Source organism: Hevea brasiliensis, chromosome 12 (genome assembly GCF_030052815.1).
Source record: "Hevea brasiliensis isolate MT/VB/25A 57/8 chromosome 12, ASM3005281v1, whole genome shotgun sequence".
NCBI classification, from domain to species: Eukaryota; Viridiplantae; Streptophyta; class Magnoliopsida; order Malpighiales; family Euphorbiaceae; genus Hevea; species Hevea brasiliensis.
This window is the reverse complement of record NC_079504.1, coordinates 28,387,901-28,415,324: the sequence shown is the minus strand read 5'-3', so window position 1 is coordinate 28,415,324 and position 27,424 is coordinate 28,387,901. Positions and strand designations below refer to the sequence as shown.

At 37.9% G+C, this 27,424-nt stretch overlaps 1 protein-coding gene and 1 non-coding gene across 2 annotated transcripts; both read left to right on the top strand.

Annotated features, from left to right (window-relative positions):
• The first annotated feature begins 10,596 nt into the window (after positions 1-10,596).
• LOC131171157 (uncharacterized) lies at positions 10,597-11,262 on the top strand. The gene has a single exon (XM_058130624.1). It carries the CDS (start codon positions 10,597-10,599, stop codon positions 11,260-11,262), a length of 666 nt encoding a protein of 221 aa, XP_057986607.1.
• Positions 11,263-26,134: 14,872 nt separating this feature from the next.
• On the top strand, positions 26,135-26,241 carry LOC131171620 (small nucleolar RNA R71). Its single transcript, XR_009142279.1, has one exon. It is a non-coding gene; the product is annotated as a small nucleolar RNA R71 (small nucleolar RNA).
• The last annotated feature ends 1,183 nt before the right edge of the window (positions 26,242-27,424 follow it).

Sequence of the window (27,424 nt, the reverse complement as noted above, 5' to 3'; positions counted from 1 at the left end):
AGTCACATAATCAGCTATGTCCTTCTTCATACCAGGCCATCAATAATGAAGCTTTAGATCATGATACATTTTTGTACCTCCTGGGTGCATAGCATAAACACTAGTGTGTGCCTCTTTTAGAATACTGGCTTTCAATTCCCCATCATCTGGTACACACACTCTTCCTTTGTAGTACAGATACCCATCTGCTTTCACCTCATTATTGTCAGTTGCCTTCCCTTCTGAGATTTTGCTCATAGTAGTCATTAACTTCTCATCTACCTTCTGCCCATCTAAAATCTGCTGTAGTAGGTTTGGCCTCACTTGTAACTCAGCCAAAAAAGCTCCATCTTGAGCTAAAGTCAAACGGGCATTTAGTGATCTCAAAGCTGTGATGGACTTTCTACTCAAAGCATCTGCAACTACATTTGCCTTCCAAGGATGGTAGTCAATCACACAATCATAGTCCTTCAGGAACTCAATATATCGCCTCTGTCTAAGGTTGAGCTCCTTCTGGGTTGGCAAATATTTTAGACTTTTGTGATCTATGTAAATGTAGCACTTTTCACCATACAAGTAATGCCTCCATATCTTTAGTGCGAAGATAATTGCTGCAAGTTCTAGATCATGAGTAAGGTAGTTCTGTTCATGTGGCCTTAGCTGACTGGAAGCATAGGCAACCACCTTATCCTCTTGCGTCAATACACACCCTAACCCATTATGTGAGGCATCACTGTAGACCATAAAATCCTTTCCCGACACTGGCTGTGTTAACATTGGTGCCTCTCTCAACATAGCCTTCAACTTCTCAAAACTGGCCTGACACTTGTCATTCCAGTCAAATCTAACATTCTTGTGTAACAACTTAGTCATTGGAGCGGCTATTAAAGAAAATCCCTTCACAAATCTTCTGTAATACCCAGCTAGTCCCAAGAAACTTCTGACCTCAGTTGTATTTCTGGGAGGCTTCCATTCCATCATTGCTTCTATTTTCTTGGGATCCACTCTAATCCCATCAGTTGACACTATGTGTCCAAGGAATGCAATCTCATTCAACCAGAAGTCACATTTGGACAACTTAGCATACAGCTTCTTTTCCCTCAAGTTTTATAGAACAATCCTCAAATGCTCATCATGTTCTTCTTTGGTCTTGGAATACACCAAAATATCATCAATAAAAACCACTACGAACCGATCTAGGTGTGGATGGAAGATACAGTTCATAAGGTCCATGAATGCTGCTGGTGCATTTGTTAGGCCAAAGGGCATCACTAGAAATTCATAATGCCTATACCGAGTTCTGAATGCAGTCTTTGGCACATTTGCATCCTTCACTCTCAACTGATGATACCCTGATCTGAGATCAATTTTAGAAAATACTCCTGCTCCCTTCAACTGATCAAACAGATCATCAATTCTAGGCAATGGATACTTGTTCTTCACAGTCACTTTATTCAACTGCCAGTAATCGATGCATAACCTCAAAGTCCCATCCTTCTTCTTTACAAACAACACTGGAGCTCCCAATGGTGACACACTGGGGAGTATGAACCCCTTATCCAGTAACTCCTGCAACTAGATTTTCAGCTCCTTTAACGCAGTAGGTACCATCCTATAAGGAACAATAGAGATTGGTGCTGTACCCGGTAGTATCTCAATAGCAAATTCGACTTCTCTTTCTAGTGGCAAGTCAGGCAATTCTTCAGGGAACATATCTGGGAAGTCTCTTACTGTGGGTATGTCACACAGATCTGGCTTAGCCTGCCTAGTATCCACCACATGTGCTAGGTAGGCTTCATAACATTTTCTCATCAGTTTTCTTACAACAGTGGCTGAGATGACATTGGACAAGAAATCTGTCCTTTCCCCCATAACTGTAATCTCATTATCCTTAGGAGTTTTCAAGGAAATTTTTCTTCAATTTATAATCAACCATTGCCTGATGACGTGACAACCAATCCATTCCCAAAATCACGTCAAACTCATGGAAAGGCAATTTAATCAGTTCTGCCAAGAATTCATACCCCTGAATCCTTAACGGGCAACCTTTGTACACCTTGTTCACCACTACACTGTGGCCCAATGGATTGGTGACCAAAATGTCTTGGTCACTCTCCCCTACTAGTATCCCCCTTTCTACGGGTAAGTTGATGCAAATGTATGAATGAGTGGATCCTGGATCCACCAATGCATGCACAGATGTGTTGTAGAGGTAGAACGTACCCCTGATGATGTTTGGGGCATCTTGCTCATCCTGAGCTCTCATGGCATAAGCTCTGGTAGGTGCTCTGGCCTCTGGCCTTTCAGCTGGCTCAGATGCAGGTCTTAGTGATGGACCAACTGCCTCAGATTTACCGGACTTCCTACCCCTTTCAGGTGCAGGGGCAGGTCTATCTGCTTGTGCTGGAGTAGTTGTAGCAGTTATGCGTGGACAGTTCCTTAACTAATGCTCTGTCAACCCACACCTTAGGCAGGCACCCGTCACTCTCCAACACTCCCCCTTATGCCACTTCAGGTAATGTGGACAAGCAGAAGATGCTGGGGCTAGTCCCCTGAACACCGTCTCTGGAGAGCTGCCCACTGATGGTGTGGACTGGCCTCTCCTAGGTGTAAATTGTGGTCTGGGCCCCTGGGACTGACCCTGACCTGAACTCTGAGCAGATGGACCTTTGAACTTCTTCCTAGGTGCAAGAGATGAGCTAGACTGACCTGGACCCCTCTTCTGCTGTCTCTCTCTTCTAGTCTGCTCACTTATTATGACTTTCTCAACTTTTACTGCAGCTTCGACTAACTTGGTGAAGTATGTGATTCCCAAGGCAGTGATCATTATCTTTATGCTGTCATTTAGCCCCTCTTCAAATCTTTTACACCTCTCAGCCTCATTAGGGACTATCTCCCTTCCATAACAACTTAATCTAACAAATTCTTTTTCATACTCTGCCACTGTCAGTTGTTTCTGCCTTAGGTTAATGAATTCTCTTCTTCTCTCTTCCATATATACACTACCCACCTACTTCTTTTTGAACTCTGAGAGGAAGAAGTCCCAGGTTATTTGTTCTGGTTGCACTTCACTGGACATTGTATCCCACCATTGATATTCATCATCTTGCAGTAGGACACTGCAGCTTCTAAGTTTTGCTCTGGAGTGCAGTGGAGTTGTTTTAATGTAGACCCTTATTTTGTGATGAGTATGTGCATTGAGGCCGTGGGAAACCCGATGATAAAAAATTATATGACTGTAAGATGTAATTGGAGGCATGGAGCTGAATTATTAATTCCGTGGCATGATCTTGAAAAAATAAAAAATAATAATAAAGTTTTGGGGAAATTAATTTAATTAAATTTAAATAAAATTTTATTTTGTTTAAATTTAATATGGGTAGTTCTTAAATGGATCTAATTAAGTTTAATTGGGCTCTATGGGCCTAAGAAAGCCTAGTTAGGAATTTTAAATGGGACCCATTTAATTATTTTCTAAAAATTAAAATAACAAAATATCTCTCTCCTCCTTGACCCCACTCTCTTCCTCACTCCCTATTGGTGCCTTCCATTTTTTCCTGTCTTCCTATTGGTTGAAACACCTCACCCATATCCCAGTCTTATTCAAATTCTACAATCGCAGTTGTTTAAGTCGTCTAAACTTTATCACCCTAAGACTCCAAATCCTACCACACCTCTTCCTCATTCCCTATTGGTGCCTTCCATTTTTTCCTGTCTTCCTATTGGTTGAAACACCTCACCCATATCCCAGTCTTATTCGAATTCTGCAATTGTAGTTATTTAAGTCATCTAAACTTTATCATCCTAAGACTCCAAACCCTATCACACCTCTCTCCCAAAACCCTATAAATACCCTACTAGAGAAGAGAAGAAGGGGATGATGCGAGGAAAGAGGAAGAGAAAATTCAGAGCTATAAGAAATTTAGAGATATTTAAGACTCTTTGAGTTCTTCCTTATTTTTTTTTCTTTTCTTCAAGAAGATTTTCATACAAGATTTCTGGAAGGTCAGTTTTTATTTTTTTCTTTTCAAGATCTATGCCACACAATATTTTAATTCTATGCTCTTTGTCTTCAATTTATTTTATATGTTCATATAGATCATGTAATCATGTTTAATTTGAGGGGATACACAACTCTGCACATGTTTAGTTTCTGTCTCTCGTACTTTTATTATTTTTCTTTATTTTCTTTATTTTTTATTACAAACAAAATTGGTAAGTAGCCCTAAGGTAAGTACCAAAGAGGGCATTTGCGCGGAGCTTATATGGAGCTAAGCGAGTAAGCCGGGATATCATTGCCATACTAGAAGAGAATACCCTTTTTTAAGAGTAGCTTGCCCCAATGGCAACTGCATTTACCACCAAGTAAGTAGCTCTAAACTTCTCGAATAACCATTGGCATGAAATTGTAGTAATAATAGAACTTTCATTTGATAAATTAAAATTAACTTTGTTTTTAATTCAACTGACTTTTACATGTAATTAATTTAAATAAATACTTTGTAAATTAAAATCAATCTTGTTTGTAAATTAAACTAATATTGGCATGTAAAATAAATTTAATTTAATACTTGGTAATTGTAAAATAAATTTGCATGTTAGAAATCTTTATTAAGTTGTGATTGTTTGGGACTTATGTGATATTAGAATAAATTACACATGTACATAATTAACTTAGTTCAATTATCCTTAGGGTAACTTGGTGAAAATTAATTAATTAGGTTAAATAGAAACATAGGGTTATTTGAAATTGAATTTGTTTGTAAATTAAATTCCCAATAATAAATTAATTTTAGTCATCTGGTAAATATCATTTAAATAATTAGCAACCCCATAGATAGGGATTACTTGTGCATGAAAATTGTGCGTAAACAACAACCCTTTTTGTGAATTACTTGCGTGTGTAGGATTAGAATTGCATTTTTAGGATAAAGTTTAATAAAGGAATAATAAACAAGACTTCTAGAAACATTAGTAGAGGACTGGCACTCGAATTAACGAGGTTAGACCAGGCGTAAGGGGTGCCTAACACCTTCCCCTTACGTACCCACTATCCCGAACCTAGACATTGGGCTATGATAATGACGGTTGTGGAAACTCTGCAAGGAGTAAGTTGCCATCCATGAACCTCGAAAGAAACACTAAATATGTCTCGGTTATTACCCGGGTGGCGACTCCTGTCTATCTATGCCTTCGTGGCATAAATCCTTAGTACCGTGGTAGTGTTATGGGAAGACGGTACTTACCAGTGGTTTGATTCTATTAGGATTGTATGAAGTGCATGTCTAGGAAATGCTGTCTAAGGAGGTGGTACTTAAGTGAGACCATTGTGACTCCACCATCTTTCCTGGGCATTGCCTGGTGTATTTTATATAATTCTAATGGATGATATTTCGCCTCACGCCCCACTCCCACAGTTTGGCGACTCCACTGGGGACTAAATGGATAGTTACTCCAACATGTTTCTATTAGTCTAATAATATTCCTCTGTTAAACTTTTTGCATTGCACTACACTATCACACGGATCACTCTTACCCTTTTTAGCCCCGTTAGTACTAGCCAAGGAAACCATAGCTCTACTCGAGCTATGACGAATTGGTGAATGCTAGCACCCCATGCCTGTACCTTCGAGTATATAAAAGAGCCACAGCTCCGGCCGTTGTGCTTAATGGACAAGCTCTCGCATGGGTGACCCTTTTCCTACCCAATGAAGCCCATGAGCCATAGATTTCAACCCTAGGTACCCCGTAGATTTTTGTTGTGCTGGATTCGTATCCTTACTGTTCAAACCATAAGTTCTAGTGGTAGTTGAGATGAACCTAGGCCTATGCATAAACCCAATGCGTGTATAGGCCCAAGTCCATTTCAAAACCCATGTTAAGCAAGAGGATGCTTACTTATGGTTAAACTTTAAGGATATAAATCCTTTGTTTGTGAGGGAAGGATCGTCCTGGACCACCCCCTATTGGTGTGTCCAGTGTACCAGAGCCTAGGATAGAATTTTTTCTTACCATGCACGTGAGAGTTGAAGGTATAAGGGGGCGAAGATTCAGTTCTGGAGACATTCTTTTCGGTTTATCATTTAGTCTTTGGTCCGATTTTAGTTCGGTTTATCTGATTCAGTTTTGGTTCAGTTTTGGTCGTATTAGTACGGTTCGGTTTTGGCTTTGTAAAGGCAAAGGTAAAAATGAAAGTGCATATTCATGCATTCATGCATTGCATTTGTACATAGCATAAGATGTTAAAACCTTGTATTTTTTTTCTCTTGTAGTAAACATAGCTTTAGAACACATCAGGAAGACTTCTAATCAGGTCACTTGGGTTAGGGAGGGAAAGAGATTGGTAAGAGTTACACCTGCACAAGCTAAAATGGAAGACACTAAGGTCATGTTTAAACAGATGCTTGAAGAAGCTTTGAATGCCAAGATGGCTGAGCTTGAAGGAAAAATCATGGCCAACTTTGAAAAGAAGTTAGAGATGTGTGGGCCTAGTGATGTTTAGGTGAAAAGGCCTAAAGAAGAGACTAGTAAAAAGAAGGCCTTTGATGACATTTGGGATGAAGAAGATTATCTCCAAGACAAGGCCAAAAAGAAAGAAAAGGGGACAAGTGAGGAGATTAGAGTTGTTACTGAGATGATGGAAAAACTTCAGGCCAGTGTGAAAAAGCAAGCTGAATTTACTGGAATGGGGCTGTTAGATGCAGATGACTTTGACATCCAGTTGGATGGAAATCTACCTGAAAAATTCAAGATGCCTGATTTGGCTAAATTCGATGGTACTGGTGACCCAAAAACCCACCTCAGGTCTTATCTTATAGTCATGAAAACAACTGGTTTGACTAAGAACCAAGTCACTCAGTTCTTTTCTATGTCACTAGAAGGGGTTGCATCTTCATGGTATCATGGGCTAGAAGCCACTGTGAGAAAAGATTGGGAGGAGCTAGTTAGGAGATTTGTGCAACAATACTCCTATAATACAGCTTTAGATGTTACCCTGAGAGACTTAGAGACCACTAGGCAAAAACCAAATGAAACCTTTTCAGAGTATCTATTGAGATGGAGGAAAAAGGCCATGAAGATGACCAATAGGCCTGCTGAAAAGGATCAAGTGCGATTGGTAGTGAAAAGTCTGCAGCCTAGTTATTATGAGAAACTTTGTTATTATCCCTTGGCTACCTTTGAATAGCTATATGAAGCTGGGTATTAGTGGAGGATGTATTGAACAATGAAAAGAAGAGTTATCAGCCCAAGAGGGGAGGATACCAGTTAGCTGGTAACATTACTGGGGAAAACAAAGTCATTGAGGTTCAAACCATGTCCCGCACCCCTAGAAAGTTCTCTCAATTCAACCAACCTCTATCTAAAGTCTTCGAGCAACTCAAAGCTCGTGGTCTCCTCCAACCCTTGGCACCTAGACCACCACTAAACCCACTGCCACCCAATTATAATGCTAACCTATATTGCCAATTCCATCAAACTCATGGCCATGACACTGATAGATGTTTTCGGCTAAAACACGAAGTTCAGGACTTGATCGATGCTAAGAAAATAGCTGACCCAGAAAATCGACCCAACACACGCACCAACCCAATGCCCAACCATAATGTTCCACCTCCACCAAGACTTTACATGATTTCCACCACCTCAATTGACCCTGACCAAATTCTCAACCTTATCCAACCTATCCAAAAGCTTGATGAACCTCGATCTGTAATGACAATTGATATTTGGGATAGTTCCAGTGATGAGGAAGGTTTGTTAGATGTTTGGATTGACTCTGACGGAGAGGAAAAGAGTAGGGTGAGCCACATGACCAAGAGTGGTAGATATTATCCTGATCCACCCATGGAGAAGGACAGCGTGAGAGGGAAAGCCAAGGTGTTGGCTGAAGAGGACACAGATGAAGAGGATGATCAGTTCCTTAGGCAATTGAAGAGGACTCAGGCTAGTGTAACGGTCTGGGAATTGCTATTGGCATCAGAAAAACACAGAACCGCACTGACCAAGGCCCTAAGTGTACTTAAGGTCTCCACGGAGATAACTCCAGAAGAGATTGCCAAAGTTGTGCTTATAGAAGATGGGGGTCATATTACTTTCTCTGATCATGATCTCCCAGCTGAGGGGAGAAACTATAGTAGGGCTCTGTTCGTGACCGCCGAGGTTAGAGGGTGGAAAGTGCCTTGTGTGATGATAGATGATGGGTCAGCCATCAACGTATGCCCTCAAGATTCTCGCCAAAATTAGGAATTTCTATGTCCGAACTAACTGGTTCGATGCAGTTATCAGGGCCTATGATGATTCAAAGAGAAACGTGATAGGGGTATTCAAGACTATGGTTAAGGTGGGGCCTGTAGAGACCGAAGTTGAGTTTACTATGCTAGACATCCCCATGACATTCTCCTTACTGTTGGGTAGAATCTGGTTCCATCCCTTAGGTGGAGTCCCCTCTACACTCCACCAAAAGATCAAGATCCCGTATCAAGATGGTATAATCACCGTCAATGCTGAAAGAGATGGGGAAGTAGCTATGCTACAAGTGGATGGTTCGGTACCACTATTGTCTGGTTTCCAAGTTGCTGGGATCTATGAAGACTGGATGGACCCTAGGGTGGCCACTATGATGAAAGAGATGAAGTTTTTTCCTGGTATGGGTCTGGGAAAACGAGCTAATGGCTTAGTGACTTTTCCAGAAATAAAGGGGCAAATCACTAGATATGCGCTGGGCTATCAGCCAACTGAAGATGAAGAGGAACTCAGGCCCACCAAGTTTATCAGGGAGGGCGCAATTGCATGGACTGATGACCAGGAGCTGCCGCATGTTGAGGAATTAGAACAAGAGGTCAATGCCATCAAGTTAAGGTCTGCTTGGAAGCCAAGCACTTGGACCTACACCCCTAAGTTTGAGTCTGTCTTTTGTAATGCTCATAATAGTGATACTGATATTGTTATTTCTGATGTACTTGATGATGATTTTGAGGCAAAAATAAATAATATGACTAGTCCTTTTGCTTATTTGTTTGATGTTCTTCCTAATGGCTACACACATAGCATTCATAATCATTTAGAATCTATTTCTGTTAATGCATTAAAATCAATCTCTATTAATTTGGGTACACCAGATGATCCTAAAGACATTAAGTTAGCTGAAGATTTAACCCAAAAAGAAAGAGATAAATTTATAGCCTTATTAATAAAGTACCAAGAAGCATTTGCCTGGTCTTATAAAGATATGCCGGGAATTGATCGAGACATAGTACAACACAAGATCCCCACAGACCCTAACATGAGGCCAGTAAAACAAAAGAAACGTCGGCTTAGGTCAGAATGGGAAGAAAAGATAGCTCAAGAGGCGAAAAAGCTTATTGAGGCTGATTTTATTGAAGTAATTGAGTATCCCGAGTGGTTAGCCAACATTGTGCCAGTCCCCAAGAAGGATGGGCGAGTTCGGATGTGTGTAGATTATAGGGACCTGAATAAGGCTACTCCTAAGGATGATTTCCCATTGCCTCACATCGATGTGCTTGTTGTGATCTTTGCTTGCATGGCCATGTACTCTTTCATGGATGGTTTTTCGGGATATAATAAGATCCTCATGGATTTGATAGATAAAGCAAAGACAGCTTTTATCACTGAATGGGGGACTTATTGTTATAAGGTCATGCCTTTTGGGCTAAAAAATGCTGGTGCAACTTATCAGAGAATGGCTACTATGTTGTTTCATGACATGATACACAAAGAAGTTGAAGTATATGTGGATGACATGGTAGTAAAATCCCCAACTAGGGAGAGACATTTTGAGGCATTAGAGAAGTTCTTTCAGAGAGTCATCAAGTATAAATTGAGACTGAACCCTAGCAAGTGTGTGTTTGGGGTCACTTTAGGCAAACTGTTAGGGCATATGATCAGTAGGAAAGGGATTGAGGTTGACCCAGATAAGGTGAAGGCAATTTAGGAGATGCCAGCCCCGAGAACAGAAAAAGAGATTAGAGGTTTCTTAGGCAAATTACAGTACATCAGTAGGTTCATAGCTAGGCTCACAACTACCTGTAAACCAATTTTTAAGCTACTAAGAAAGAATCAGCCAGTGGTGTGAAATGAGCAATGTCAAGAGGCATTTGAAAAGATAAAGCAGTACCTGAGCAATCCACCAATTTTGTCACCACCCATACCTAGCATCCCTCTAATCCTCTACCTATCAGTGGAAAACATGGCCCTGGGGGCAATGTTGGCACAAGAAGTAGAGAATTTGGAGAGAGCCATCTATTACATCAGTAAGAAACTCCTTGCTTATGAGGAGAATTATTCACTAATAGAAAGAACCTGTCTGGCTGTAGTATGGGCAACAAAGAAGTTAAGGCACTACTTTCAGACCCATCGAGTTATTGTAGTATCCCGGATGGATCCTTTAAAGTACCTATTTGAAGTACCGACGCTAGTTGGAAAATTGGCCAAATGGTTGGTCCTACTGTCTGAATTTGATATTGTGTATGAGACTCGAAAAACCATTAAAGGGCGTGTAGTGGCCGAATTTCTTTCTGAAAATCCAGTTAATGAAGGGGAAGTCAAACGACCTTCCCGGATGAGAGTCTCAAGCTAGTAGAGGTCCAGCCATGGAAAATGTACTTTGATGGGGCCATGAATAAGAGCGGAGCCGGTATAGGGGTAGTTTTGGAAGCACCAAATGGAGAACAATTGTTAATGTCAAAAAGGCTATGTTTCCCAACCACTAATAATATTACAGAATATGAGGCTTGCATTTGTGGCCTGGAGGCATTAATAGCGGTTGGGGCTAAAAAAGTGGAGGTGTTCGGAGATTCAATGCTAGTGGTTTCCCATGTTAAAGGTGAATGGGAATTGAAAGAAGAAAAGTTGAGGCAATACCTGGAGTATGCTAAGAAACTATTATTTAGCTTTGAGGAAGTGACAATGAAGCACATGCCTAGAGCTCAGAACCAGATAGCTGATGCTCTAGCCACGCTGGCATCCTTATGGGAGAAGGGTGATCAGAAGCTGACCCAGCCAGTTATCTTGATGAGGAGTAGAATCCCATGCTATGAAGGGTTAATAATAGCACATTTAGATCTAGAAGATGAGATGAAATGGTATGAGGACATAAGAAGATATTTAGAGGTAAGAGAATACCCACAGTCAGCCAATAGTAGGGATAGAGCTACAATTCGTAGATTAGCCACTCAGTTCACTTTGGCTGGGGGGCAACTCTACAAAAGGTTCTTCGAAGGACTATTGCTCTTGTGTGTGATAAAAAGCAGTCTGAGCATATAATGGAGGAAGTACATGCAGGAGTGTGTGGTCCTCACATGAACGGAAGGGTATTAGCGGGCAAAATTTTAAGATTGGGCTATTACTGGTCTACCATGGATACTGACTGCGCTAAATTTGTGAAAAGATGCCATGAGTGCCAAATCCATGGGAATTTGAATCACCTACCGTCCAGTGAACTCTACAGTATGACTTCACCGTGGCCATTCTCAATATGGGGCATAGACATTATTGGGAAGATTTCTCCCACGGCTTCTAATGGCCATAGATTTATCATTGTGGCAATTGACTATTTCACCAAGTGGGTTGAAGCTGAATCTTATAAAGTAGTAGGGGCCAAGCAGATAAGTAAGTTTGTTCGAAAGAACTTGATTTGCAGGTTTGGGGTACCCCATGAGATAGTATCAGATAACGGCAGCCAGTTCAAAGGTGATTTCTTAGAATTAATTACCGAATTCAAGATTAAGCATCACAAGTCCTCACCATACAAAGCAGACTAATGGAGCAAGAGAAGCAAAGAATAAGAATGTGAAAACCATTATGAGAAAAATGGTTGAAACCTATAAGGATTGGCCTGAGAAACTCCCTTATGCTCTTTGGGGTTATCGCACTACTACAAGAACATCCACAGGGGCAACTCCATTCTCTTTAGTGTATGGGACTGAAGCAGTGCTACCCATTGAGCTAGAGGTCAAATCCTTGAGAGTGATACTAGAAACTAAGATTCCGGAAAATGAGTGGGCCCAGAAAAGATATGAAGAACTAGCTTTGATTGATGAGAAGAGGATGCGAGCCTTGTATCATATGCAGGCTTATCAAAGGAAGATAGCAAGAGCCTTTAATAAGAAGGTGAAGCCAAGAAAGATCAAAGAGGGAGACATGGTCTTGAAACAAGCTCGGCCCATCCCTTTTGATCCAAGAGGAAAGTTTAAGCCAAACTGGAATGGTCCATACATAGTAAAAAAGATCTTGTCAGGAGGTGCTGTGAGAATATCAGACCTGGATGGGAATGAATTTTAAGAACCAGTCAACTTAGACAAGCTCAAACGGTACTTTGTGTGAGATAGGCCCGCTAGGCTGTAAACTTACAAAAGACGGTCTAGGCAAAAGTAAGGGTCAAAAAAAAAAATGCTAGATTGAAAACTTGCAAAAGGCGGTCTAGGCAAAAGGAGAGATGAGAGAAGATCTGGATGGAAAACCTGAAACAGTCATTCAGCAGGTTATAAAGCTTATTTCTAACTTTGGAAGGTTAGAAATTTGGCAAAACCTAATGTAAGAGGGAGTAATGGTGTACCTGAATAAATAAAGAATTTTTTTTATCGCATTAACTAGGAATGAATTTTATTTAATTATGATGGCGAATGTTTGTGTCTTGAGGGATACATCAAATGATTAAGTAATTGAACTGCATTATTTTGATTTAATCTATGCCTTCTAAAAAAAAAAAAAAAAAAGGGAGCTTGCTAGGTGGAAAACCCGAAAGGGCCGCTTAGGCAAAAGTTAGAGCAAGCCCGCTGACATGAAAATCCAAAAGGACATTTCAGGCAAAAGTTAGGGCACAGAGAATGGAGTTCATGAAAGAGAAATGAGTCAAGACAGAAACCATGGGGGGAGAGAAGAAAAAAGAAAAATCAGAGAGAAATTGTATTGTGACCTTAAGGAAGTCTTTTTTGGTGAACAATTCTTCTAAAAAACTTTGAGGCTATAAGAAAGTTTTTGTAAAAAGAGGTCCCCCAGAGGACTAAGTTTTTTTTAGAATCTTTAGTAAAATCAGCATGCCCATGATAGGAAGTAGCATACAGGAAACATAAAAATTAGAGAGAATTTTGAGATCCAATCATTCTAAAATTTTCAAATCATGATAGATATTTTTTGGTAAGTCCTTAGACGTTGTTTAGGGTGCATGACATAGTTGTGTAAGGCATAGAAGAACATGCATCAACATGTCACCTGTGGGTGTGTAAGGCGTAGAATAACATGCATCACCACAGTTTCAATTGTCGAACTACGAGGGAGTCTGATTCTTCCTCAGGATAGCGAGGGGGATACGTAGGTAGTTTAGGACCGCGGTCCTAAATATGAACCCATAACATTTCATGACAGATATTTTTTGATAAGTCCTTAGACGTTGTTTAGGGCATATGGCATAGTTGTGTAAGGCGTAGAAGAACACGCATCAACATGTCACCTGTAGGTGTGTAAGGCGTAGAAGAACATGCATCACCACAGTTTCAAGTGTCGAGCTACGAGTGGGTCTGATTCTTCCTCAGGATAATGAGGGGGATACGTAGGTAGTTTAGGACTGCGGTCCTAAATACGAATCCACAACATTTCAAATCACACAGTTGCCATTATCATGAGACCGTAGCTAGTCTCATGACACAGAGTGTATTGACAGAGCAAGATGCACTCAATTTTCACATGACACAGTTATCACTGTTATGAGACCGTAGCTAGTCTTATGACGCAGAGCTTATCAACAGAGTAAGATACACTCATTTTTCACATAACACAGTTATTACTGTTATGAGACCGTAGCTAGTCTCATAACATAGAGTATGTCGACCGAGCAAGATATACTTGATCCTCATAGCCAATGTTTCATAGTTATTAGAAATTTGAGTTTCACTTTGACGAAACTTGAGCAATGCTTTTGCATTGATTTCAACTTTCGCCAAAGTGGGGGGCAAACTGTAGACCCTTATTTTGTGATGAGTATGTGCATTGAGGCCGTGGGAAACCCGATGATGAAAAATTATATGACTGTAAGATGTAATTGGAGGCATGGAGCTGAATTATTAATTCCGTGGCATGATCTTGAAAAAATAAAAATAATAATAAAGTTTTGGGGAAATTAATTTAATTAAATTTAAATAAAATTTTATTTTGTTTAAATTTAATATGGGTAGTTCTTAAATGGATCTAATTAAGTTTAATTAGGCTCTATGGGCCTAAGAAAGCCTAGTTAGGAATTTTAAATGGGACCCATTTAATTATTTTCTAAAAATTAAAATAACAAAATATCTCTCTCCTCCTTGACCCCACTCTCTTCCTCACTCCCTATTGGTGCCTTCCATTTTTTCCTGTCTTCCTATTAGTTGAAACACCTCACCCATATCCCAGTATTATTCAAATTCTACAATCGCAGTTGTTTAAGTCGTCTAAACTTTATCACCCTAAGACTCCAAATCCTACCACACCTCTTCCTCATTCCCTATTGGTGCCTTCCATTTTTTCCTGTCTTCCTATTGGTTGAAACACCTAACCCATATCCCAGTCTTATTCGAATTCTGCAATTGTAGTTGTTTAAGTCATTTAAACTTTATCATCCTAAGACTCCAAACCCTATCACACCTCTCTCCCAAAACCCTATAAATACCCTACTAGAGAAGAGAAGAAGGGGATGATGCGAGGAAAGAGGAAGAGAAAATTCAGAGCTATAAGAAATTTAGAGATATTTAAGACTCTTTGAGTTTTTCCTTATTTTTTTTTCTTTTCTTCAAGAAGATTTTCATACAAGATTTCTGGAAGGTCAGTTTTTATTTTTTTCTTTTCAAGATCTATGCCACACAATATTTTAATTCTATGCTCTTTGTCTTCAATTTATTTTATATGTTCATATAGATCATGTAATCATGTTTAATTTGAGGGGATACACAACTCTGCACATGTTTAGTTTCTGTCTCTCGTACTTTTATTATTTTTCTTTATTTTCTTTATTTTTTATTACAAACAAAATTGGTAAGTAGCCCTAAGGTAAGTACCAAAGAGGGCATTTGCGCGGAGCTTATATGGAGCTAAACGGGAGTAAGCCAGGGATATCATTGCCATACTAGAAGAGAATACCCTTTTTTAAGGGTAGCTTGCCCCAATGGCAACTGCATTTACCACCAAGTAAGTAGCTCTAAACTTCTCGAATAACCATTGGCATGAAATTGTAGTAATAATAGAACTTTCATTTGGTAAATTAAAATTAACTTTGTTTTTAATTCAACTGACTTTTACATGTAATTAATTTAAATAAATACTTTGTAAATTAAAATCAATCTTGTTTGTAAATTAAACTAATATTGGCATGTAAAATAAATTTAATTTAATACTTGGTAATTGTAAAATAAATTTGCATGTTAGAAATCTTTATTAGGTTGTGATTGTTTGGGACTTATGTGATATTAGAATAAATTACACATGTACATAATTAACTTAGTTCAATTATTCTTAGGGTAACTTGGTGAAAATTAATTAATTAGGTTAAATAGAAACATAGGGTTATTTGAAATTGAATTTGTTTGTAAATTAAATTCCCAATAATAAATTAATTTTAGTCATCTGGTAAATATCATTTAAATAATTAGCAACCCCATAGATAGAAATTACTTGTGCATGAAAATTGTGTGTAAACAACAACCCTTTTTGTGAATTACTTGCGTGTGTAGGATTAAAATTGCATTTTTTAGGATAAAGTTTAATAAAGGAATAATAAACAAGACTTCTAGAAACATTAGTAGAAGATTGGCACTCGAATTAACGAGGTTAGACCAAGCGTAAGGGGTGCCTAACACCTTCCCCTTACGTACCCACTATCCCGAACCTAGACATTGGGCTATGGTAATGACGGTTGTGGAAACTCTGCAAGGAGTAAGTTGCCATCCATGACCCTCGGAAGAAACACTAAATATGTCCAGGTTATAACACGTGTGGCGACTCCTGTCTATCTATGCCTTCGTGGCATAAATCCTTAGTACCGTGGTAGTGTTATGGGAAGACGGTACTTACCAGTGGTTTGATTCTATTAGGATTGTATGAAGTGCATGTCTAGGAAATGCTGTCTAAGGAGGTGGTACTTAAGTGAGACCATTGTGACTCCACCATCTTTCCTGGGCATTGCCTGGTGCATTTTATATAATTCTAATGGATGATATTTCGCCTCACGCCCCACTCCCACATTTAAAACTCTCCTTGTTCTGTTCAACCAGTTCTTAGCTACAACAGAATCATCTTTTCTCTTGCCAAAGAAATCCACTGCTCCAAGTTTTCTCAGTTTTTCCAGATGGGATTTCTGTTGTGGAGGTGGTGGTGGTGGTGGCATTACCCCTGCCATTTATTTGAAAAACTAGGCCATTTGCTGGAACATGGCCTGTGGAGGCTAAGCAGCCTCTGTTGGAGCTGGTGGAGCAGGTTCTCCCCTACCCCCACTCTCAGCTGCTGCAGGTGGAGCATGAGTCTCCACTTCCTCCTCAACTGCCCTCTATGACGTGGGGCCCATATCTTAATCAAAATAATAAAGACAAATAGATCTGCATTAGTGTCACCTCAACTCTTACAAATACAATGCATGGTATGAACTCGCTCTTAACCCAAAAACGCCTAAATCTGGCTCTGATACCACTAAATGTGATGCTCCTTACCCGTCTACAGTATAGCCGAGCAAGATATGCTACACTGTGTACCGGAACACCATATTTTATCTCAATTATTTTTCTCCTTCCTTAATTTATTTCTTTATGATGCTGAAATGCAATTTGGGAGATTTGACTCATTTAAGTCATTTATAGAAATTATAAATTCATTTGAGGTTCCGAAAATTTTATAGAAAATCCGGCAGAGTACCGGCTAAAAATGGAAAAAATAGTTTTTCGGAACCTGTGAAAAACACTTCCAATAATCATTTTATTCCACAACTCCCAATTATCACATCAATTTTCAACAATCTCTCATCAATTTCTCAAACTTTCCAATCATTCAATTCACATCATATTTATACTCAAATCATAAATAATACTCAACTTTCATTTATGAATACCATTTACAGATAATTTCATTAACACATAATCACATAAGTTTCACTGTACATGATAAAATAAAAGTTTAATTATAAAATTTATAAAAATACAAAACACAAAATATAAAATGTAGCCTAGCATCCTACCAATGCACTGTAGCTAAGAGGTGATACTGGACACTAGCAGATCTGACTCTCACCCTGACTGGGGTCTACTGGGATCGCATTCCGTATCTCCAGTACCTACGCATAGCAAAAAGCAATGCGTTAAGCAATAATGCTTAGTGGTGCCAATAATAAAATAAAAAGAACTAAAGAAAATAAATATGCAGTGTGTATATTGATGTCTCAGCAGACAAATTTTTGGTAATTATTTGTAGTCTTATTTATTTGGTACTTGTTATATCCATTATTTCATTAAATTTATCAACTTTCATTTTTGGTTGCCCAAGTAACCTATACTGGATGACTGGACTGGATAAATGGGTAAACTGGAACTGGGTACCAAGTACCTCGGGTCGTCACACCATCGGTTACATGCGTATCTCCCGGTGTGCAACAGAACAACTAATAAGCAGTAATAATTATTAGGCACAAGGCCAAGTATCACAATAATATCAGAATGGCTAAAAGCCATAAAATCACAGAATGGCATAATGCCATGTGCAGTACTGCTAACTGAACCCCATTGGCATGCCAACCTATCCAAATCAATCTTACTAGGTGTACTAGAGCACATTACCAAGTTATTGATTGAATTTTCATGCTTTACATGTAAGGTTACTATTTATTTTACTATTTAGGTCAAATTATTGACTTTCCAATCCATAATAGCTACATAAGTCCTAATTACATAAATTTACCACATTTTGGTTCCCAAAAGTGTTGGCATTAGTTGCCAATCCATACTTCTAACCAATGGTGAAAAAATTAGAAATTTCAGTTTTGGGTGCTAGAGTTCACTGTTCTATCAAGCCATTCTACAGTGAGAATTTGGCCAAATGTTCTTCATCAAAGTTGTTCCTTATTGTGTCTAGTTACATTTCTTTTTTTGAATCACTCCATTTAGAGTTTTGTAGCTCATGTTATGACCTAAACACAATAACTGGCTGGATTGCAATTTTTCCATAAATTCTGGGCAAAATCAATTCTGTAGTTTTTGTACACTGATTGCAGGTCAGTTTTTGGACATGTTATGGTCAAAATTTAAGTTTGTTTTCTGCATGAAAGTTGTAGGGCTATGTCTCAGCTTTCTATTGGTAAAAATTTAGGTCAATTGGACCTTTCTACACTGAGTTATGACCAAATGAATGAACACTGTTCATTTGGTAATTTTGCCCAGGTAGAATGTACGTCACCCGGATTTGGTCAATTTTTGGGGCATCCTATGTTTAGTTTCTGGACAGAGTTCCTTCACCAAAATTGTGCCATTATGTGTCTAATTTTATGTCCAATTGGCCTTGAACCAATTGAACCTACACAATACAAGTTATAGCTGCCCAAACATGCTAGACTCACATCCAGACCTGCAGGGCACTCAAGGCAGCACACCCAACCTCAAATCCCAAGCTACCATTCACTTCAATTCCTCATTATACTCAGCCAAATGGTCACTAATTGACCATTAGAACATCCATTTACCAACACATAAGCAAAATCCCAAGTTTTTCCCCAAACCCTAACTCCAACAACTTCAATGCTTCATGTACATGCTATCAATGAGTTAAGGCATCAAGTTCATATTCAATGGCAGCCATGTACAACTATAATTCATTCAAATGAAAGGAACCCTAATTTGTCCTAAGGCTGCTAAAATTTGGTGAAATTCAGCCATGCAAAATTTATTTAAACTAGCTTAGTTTGATACTCAATTCATGTTCTTCATGATGTATACACAAAGTAATTAAGACTAATTGGCACTAACCTTGATTTAGCTAATTCCCAAAGCTTGAGAACTCCTCTTTTTCTCTTTCTTTTTGCTGCCCAAGACTTGCTCTAGGTGTAAGGATAAATATTTGTGAAGGGAAGCTAGGGTTTTAGGGTGATTTGGGTGGTGAACTCAAGCTTGGTGAAGCTTTAATGGTGGAAGGGAGAAGGAAAGAGTTTCGGATGGAAGAAGAAAGGAGAGAGCAATCTGATTTTTTCTTTCATTTCTGCCCATTTAACTCATTTTAAGTGAGTTATAGCCATGTGTCACCATGTGATTGGGTGGAGGCACACTAATGACATCATGTGATGTCATAATTTCCCATTTAATTCATTTTCTTTTTCTTTTCTTTTCTACTCATTTTCAATTCAATTTTTAGTAATATTTATTCACATTTTATGTCATAATAATTATTTACTTAACTGGACAAGTCGGTCAAAAATCATCTCTGAAGACAAAATGACCAAAATGCCCTCCGTTTGGCTTATTGAGCCAAAATCATCTGTATCGATCTAAAATTTTTTCTAAGCCTTTTTTTGGCATTCTAATGCCATAGAAACCTCAATGACTTTTCTTTGAGGTTTCAAAAATTATTTTATGAATTTTCTCTCGGGTTTAGGGCTCTTAGTTGCAAGGACCACAACTTCCCATTGGGTTAGCCATCGCTAGGGCACCGGCCCATTTAACTTGGTTGTATTTTATTTCTAAAATCTTTTCTAAATTTTTTTTTATTAATATTTGAGTTAATTATGGTTCCTCACTTTAGTTTAAATATTTTCCAGATGTTCTAGCTGTCTGGACCGATACTGATCACCTGAATAGTAGAATGTACAGAATTGCTACAGTGAGGGTGTTACAGGTGATTAGTGGAAACCCACCAAATGCTAATAAAACAGGGGACACTCTGTCCGGGTCTCCACAGAAATAAGATATAAAAAAAAAATTCTATACATAGAATACATGTTTTAAATGACATCAAAAGTTTACAATACATATGATAAAACAAGATAGGGTGCTCCGGCACCGAATGTTGCACTTCTTGCTCGGCTATACAGCAGACGGGTAAGAGGCGTTACAGTGGGTAGACCAAACTTGGTTCTCGCCATTTAATAAGTAGGATTAATCTCTTTAACTTTCCAAGAATAGTCCGAAGAGATGGTGGAGGGAGTGGGAGAGTGCTTTGGTTTATCGGGAGTGAGAATGGAATAAAAGTGGCGAAAATTTGAGACTTTAAAATTTAGGGTAGAGAACTGGTGACTTGGGGTAATGCTTGGGGTTAAGCATGGATTGCAAAGGGTACAGCTTAGGGTAAGCACATAGCAATTGCTAAACTAAAGATTCTGGTGTTGCTTAGGGTTAAGCAGAAATTTGCTTAGGGTTAAGCAGAAGTTGCATAGGGTACAGCTTAGGGTAAGCAACATCATGAGCAAGTTTCGGTAGGTTTTGGGAAAATTTATGATTTCACTAATAAAAATAGTCCAAATGCTATAGAATACTATCATGACCCTCAACAAATCTCAAATACACATAAACACCATAAAATTGAAGAATTTAAGCTCATTATCTCTCATAAACTTATCAAACATAATACAACAATGAGGGAATTGAAAGACAAATAGCTCAAATTAGGCACGGATTGTGATTACCCTTTGCAAACTTAATGAAATGGTCTTATTCCTAAGCTTATACTCAAAGCACATTTTCAACAACATTTGAGACAGATTCCAAGCATTCAAAAATTGCAGAAAAGATATAAAGATTGACCTCTTAAGCAGCATGAACAGTAGCGTGAACAGTAACATAAATAGTGACTCAAACAAAAACATGCAAATCCTAACAAACTACAAAAATTATATATACACTAAAAGGTAAAACTCAACAAATACTATTTTTGCACTCCAATAAAGCTCACATCAGTCCTAAATATCAAAATTGATCCTCCTTTAAGTTGCATTTCACAAAAATTTACAAAAGACACAAAATCAGACATGTGCTATCAAATAGATTTCAATATCAGCAGTTTAGCACAAGTTTAAAAGTTTTACTATTCACAGGGACTAGATAAAATACAAAAATTTGCTTCATACTTGTTCCTTCTCAATTCTTTCCTTTTGCTACAAGTTTCAATTTGCCCAATCTTCATGAATGACCTATAAAAGATAAACAAATGTCATTTTTGAGTGTTATAAGGGTAAAAACTAAAATGAAATGAAATGGAAAATTAATAAACTATAAAAGAATATGCTTGGGTTGCCTCCCAAGAAGATCTTGTTTAAGGTCTTAAGCTTGACCTTCCACTCCAAATCATCTAAATATCCCCAGTTGAGGAACTAAGCCATAAAATCTCTACAACTTTTTATGTGGGTTCTCAAACAATGTAGTGCTTTAATCTTTGCCCATTGACTTTAAAAGTACCTGAGGTTTCATTCCCTATCTCTACAGCTCCATATGGATATACCTTTGTAACAGTGTAAGGCCCTGACCATCTTGACTTTAATTTTTCGGGAAATAACTTTAATTTGGAATTATATAAGAGAATTACATCTCCTTCTTGAAATTCTTTCCTCCTAATATGCTTATCATGCCATCTCTTAATTCTTTCCTTGTAAAGCTTGGCATTTTCATAAGCATCCAATCTAAGTTCCTCAAGTTCATTTAATTGCAACATTCTCTTTTCTCCTGAAGTCTTTAAGTCAAAATTCAGTGTCCTTATGGCCCAATATGCTCTATGCTCCAACTCCAAAGGTAAATGACAAGCTTTCCCATAAACCAATCTAAAAGGGGTGGTGCCAATGGGAGTTTTAAAAGCTGTCCTATAGGCACAGAGAGCATCATCTAACTTTAATGATCAATCTTTCCTTGAACTGTTCACTATTTTCTCAAGAATTCTTTTCAACTCTCTATTTGAAATCTCCACTTGACCACTAGTTTGTGGATGGTAGGGTGTTACAACGTTGTTCTTTACTCCATATTTTTGTAATAATCTCTCAAATTGATGGTTGCAAAAATGAGAACCTCCATCACTTATAATGGCACGTGGAGCTCCAAATCTTGTAAAAATGAACTTCTTAAGGAATTTGATCACAACTCTAACATCATTAGTTAGAGATGGTATAGCTTTAACCCATTTGCTCACATAATCTACCCCAACTAAAATGTACTTATGTCCAAAGGATGATGGAAAGGGTCCCATAAAGTAAATGCCCCACACATCAAATAGTTCCACCTCCAATATGTTTTGGAGGGGCATTTCATCTCTTTTTGAGATATTTTCCATCCTTTGACACCTATCACTTGCATTTACAAACTTTCTCACATCTCTAAACATATGTGGCCAAAAGAACCCTACTTGGAGAACTTTTTCTGCAGTCTTTGTAACACTCATGTGATCCCCATAAGGTGAAGAATGGCAATATCTAATGACATCCCCTATCTCTTCATTAGCTAAACATCTCCTAATTAGCCCATCTCCACACCTCTTAAACAAAAATGGCTCTTCCCAATCGTAATCCCTCACATCAAAAAGAAATTTCTTCTTTTGTCGCCATGTCAGATTAGGTGGAAGGATTCCACACACCAAATAGTTCACAAAATCTGCATACCAAGGGATTTTTGCGCTCATGGTTGCCAACAGATACTCATTAGGAAAATAATCATCTATTGGAAGCTCTTTCCCCAAATTATCTCCTTGTTCTTGCCTCAATCTAGACAAATGATCTGCTACTACATTTTGTACTCCTTTCTTGTCCTTAATTTCCAAGTCAAACTCTTGAAGGAGTAGTACCCACCTTATCAACCTAGGTTTAGCCTCTTTTTTTCGAAGGAGATACTTGATAGCTGAATCATCTGTGTATAATATTACCTTACACCCCACAAGATAGGACCTGAATTTATCTATTGAAAATACTACTGCCAAAAACTCTTTCTCTGTAGTAGAGTAATTTATTTGAGCATCATCTAAGGTCTTACTTGCGTAATAAATCGCATACACCTTCTTATCTTTCCTTTGTCCCAAAACAGCCCCAATGGCATAGTCACTAGCATCACGCATCAACTCAAAAGGTAATGACCAATCAGGTGGCTGCATAATAGGAGCAGATATCAAAGCTTCCTTTATCTTGCAAAAAGCATTCATACAATCAGTATCAAAGAGAAATTCCACATCTTTACTCAATAAATTGGTAAGAGGTTTAGAAATCTTAGAAAAATCCTTGATGAATCTCCTATAAAATCTAGCATGCCCCAAGAAACTCCTCACTCCTTTGACAGATGTCGGGGTGGCATTTTCTCAATAATCTCTACCTTTGCTTTGTCCACCTCAATACCCCTGTTTGACACAAGATGTCCCAAAACAATTCCTTCTTGTACCATAAAATGGCACTTTTCCCAATTCAAAACTAAATTAAATTTTTCACATCTCTGCAAAACTTTAGAAAAGTTAGATAAACATTCATCAAAAGATTTACCATACACAGAAAAATCATCCATGAACACTTCCATAATATCCTCAATGAAATCAAAAAATATGGACATCATACATCTCTGAAATGTAGCTGGGGCATTACATAATCCAAATGGCATCCTTTGATATGCAAAGGTACCATAGGGACATGTGAAGGTGGTTTTATCCTGATCATCTGGGTGAATAGGGATCTGAAAGAACCCTGAATAGCTATCCAAATAGCAAAAATAAGAATGCTGAGCTAATCTCTCAAGCATCTAATCTATAAATGTTAATGGAAAATGGTCCTTTCTAGTTGCATTGTTTAGCTTCCTATAATCTATACACATTCTCCATCCAGTTACAGTCCTAGTAGGTATTAGTTCATCATTTTCATTTTTTACTACTGTGATGCCCCCCTTTTTGGGTACAACATGAACTGGACTTACCTAATTGCTATCAGAAACAGGGTAAATGATACCTGCATTAAGCAATTTCAAGATCTCTTTTTTCATAACCTCTTTTATATTTGGATTCAGTCTTCTTTGTGACTCTCTAGAGGCTTTGTGATCATTTTCCAACAAAATTCTATGCATGCACACAGAAGGATGTATTCCTTTAACATTATCAATGGTAACCAATTATCCTTCTATGCTTTCTAAAAACTCTTAATAATTTTTCAATTTCATAATCATTTAGTTTAACACTAACAATTATAGGATATGTAGAATTTTGACCAAGAAAAACGTACCTGAGATTTGTTGGAAGAGGTTTTAACTCTACCTTTGGTGCTTCACTTTTTTCAAGCATTGGTGGTGAAGTTGTATCTTGCTTCAAATCTCCAATCTTCTCAACACTAGCCATAGGCAAAGGTGGATTTCCTTCCAAAATTTGAGCATATTCTGTAGCTTCTTCAATCTCATCCCCTTGTTTTATGTTGTGAACTAAACAAGCTTCTAAGGGATCTTCAAGATGTTGCTTTTTGAACACTTCTCTGACCACTTCATCTACCAAATCAATTCTCAAGCATGAATTTGAATCATCTTTCTTTTTCATTGCTTGAAACAGATTAAATTCAACTTTTTCTTCCCTAACTTCTAATGTAAGCCTTCCATTCTTTACATCAATCACAGCTCCAACAGTAGCAAGGAAAGGTCTACCAAGAATAATAAGAATGTGTACATTCTCTTCCATTTCCAATACTACAAAGTCCACCGGTAAGAAAACTTTTCCAACTTTCAGAGGAACATTCTCAATCACCCCTATTGGAAATTTAATAGACCTATCTGCTAACTGTAGTAAAATGGTGGTAGGCTTCATTTCTCCAATCTTCATTTTCTCATAGATAGACAATGGCATTAGACTAACACTGGCTCCAAGATCACATAAAGCCTTATCTATACTGATATCCCTAATGTGACATGGTATGAAAAAACTACCAGGATCTTTCAGTTTGGATGGAAGCTTATTTTGCAAAAGAGCACTGCTTTCTTTTGTGAGAGCTACAGTCTCAAATTCTTCCAACTTCTTCTTGTTAGAGAAAATCTCCTTAAAAAATTTAGCATATGAAGGCATTTGTGCTAAGGCATCAGTGAAAGGAATAGTCACATGCAAAGACTTCAATACCTCTAAAAACTTCCCAAATTGTTTATCCAACTTTGCTTTTTAGAACCTTTATGGGAATGGTAAAGGTGGCATGTAGGCTTTAGGTGCTACATATTTAGGTTCTTCCTCTTCACTGTCTCTCTTTTTACTTCCTTTTTCTTCCATTGAACTCTCTTTCTCAACTTCTTCTTTAACCTCAACTTCAATTTTTTCATCTCCTTCTCTATTTTTCTCTTCTTTAACTTTCTCTTTAATCTTTTTATCTCCACTCTCCAATATTTTTCCACTTCTCAATGTAATAGCCTTGCAATGCTCCCTTGAATTTTCTGGTTGGCTAGGAAGCTTCTCAAATGCTTTACTATTTGAAGAGCTAGCTTGTTGAGCTATTTGATTCTACAACATCTTGTTGTGCGTTGCCATTTGATCCACTTTAGATGCCAATTAAGAAATCATTTCTTGTTGATTTTGATGGCTCACAAGTAGAGTCTCAATCATAGCTTCCAATCTAGCTGTCTTGTTTGGTTGTGCTTGTTGTGGTGGAGGTTGTTGTGGTTATGGTGGAGCAGGTGCATTTTGAGGTTTAGAAATTTTAGGAGGAGGGCTTTTATTCTACTGAAAATTCTGGTGTTGTCCTTCTCTACCTCCCCAAGAGAAATTTGGGTGGTTTCTCCATGCTGGATCATAAGTTGCAAAAAATGGGTTACCGCTTAGTCTTTGATTATAGTTCCCCACATAATCCACTTGCTCACTTGAACAATCTTGATTAAGTGCAGAAAAATTAGCTGCACAATTGACATTTGTAGCTCCAACTTCTACTGAATTACTTGAAACTCCAACTGAAGAATCTACTTTCATGCTTAGCTTGTCCATCTTCCTTGTTAAAGCATCAAACTTAGCATTAATCATATTCATGGCATTAAGCTCAAACATACCAGCTGGTTTCTTGATCTCATTCCTCTCACAACTCCATTGGTAGTTGTTGTAAGCAATTTTATCTAAAGCAAAAAAAGCTTCATCTTCAGATTTCTCCATAAGATCACCTCTAGAAGATGCATCAATTGTACTTCTAATAGCTGGTGAAACTCCATTGTAAAAGTGTTGAACAAGCATCCACTTAGGAATCCCATGGTGTGGACATCTCCTTTGCAAATCCTTGTACCTCTCCCATGCTTCATACAAGCTCTCATCATCTCTAGGTTTGAAAGAAGTCAGCTCATTTCTTAGCTTAGATGTCTTGCTTGGTGGAAAATATTAAGCCAAAAATGCTTGAGAAAGTTCATCCCATGTTGTGATAGAACCCGGTGGCAAAGAATGTAACCACTCTCTAGCTCGGTCCTTCAAAGAAAAAGGGAATAATCTGAGTCTAATTGCATCATCAGAAACTCCATTTATCTTCAACATATCACTGATCTCAAGAAAGTGTGCTAGATGCACATGTGGACTTTCACTTGGACTTCCCCCAAATTGTGATTATTGTACCAATTGACACAGTGCAGGCTTCAATTCAAAATTATTAGCTTCTACTCTTGGTCTTGTGATACTTGGCATGAAATCCCCAATGTTAGGATAGGCATGATCCTTCACAGAATGATTGTCATTGTTGTTGGCCATTTCTTCTTGTAATTGCTCTTGCTCTTGCTCTTGTGCTCTTTCTTGTTGTTGTTGAGCTTTAAATTCAGCTTTTCTCCTCTTAGCTTCTGCTCTTAAAGCTCTTGCTGTCTTTTCTATTCACTTTTTATCCTTCTCATAAAATAAAAATACCTGAAAAACAAAATAAACGAATTCTCAAAGTAAAATGGTAAAAGAAATTAAAAATAAAGTAAAATGCCCAAATTAACCAAACAAATAATCGTTCAATATCAAATAAAAATCAAATCCCTGGCAACGGTGCCAAAAACTTGATGCATATGTCCGCAAGTATATGGGTTGTACCAAGTAATAGAGTGATAAGTCTAGTATCGTTCCCACGAGGATTTGCGGTTTGAGTACCAAACTATGAATGAAGCAATTATTTGGGCTAATGATTGATGAATAAATGGTAAATGTAAATGAGCAAAGTAAATTGATGAATCTAATTGAAATCGGTAAAGAGCAAGCAAATAAATTCTAAATCTAGATGCAATTTAACTAAATTAATAATGGGTAATTTGAATAAAAGTCTAATTATGATAAAAATGATTCCAGAGTTGAGGGTTTATGCATAAATTAATTGGAATTTATCTTAGATATTCCAATTTTAAAGGAAAATAGAGTTTGAAGGTGATTGATTCTAAGTTCCTTTGATATCTTTTTCAATAAACCAAAGCGTGTTCTAAAATAATCAAACCTACTTTCGTATGATATTTGATTACTTTAAAACCCATTAAGTTTTGTAACCAATCATTAATTCCTCTTAAAACCCTAGTTTATT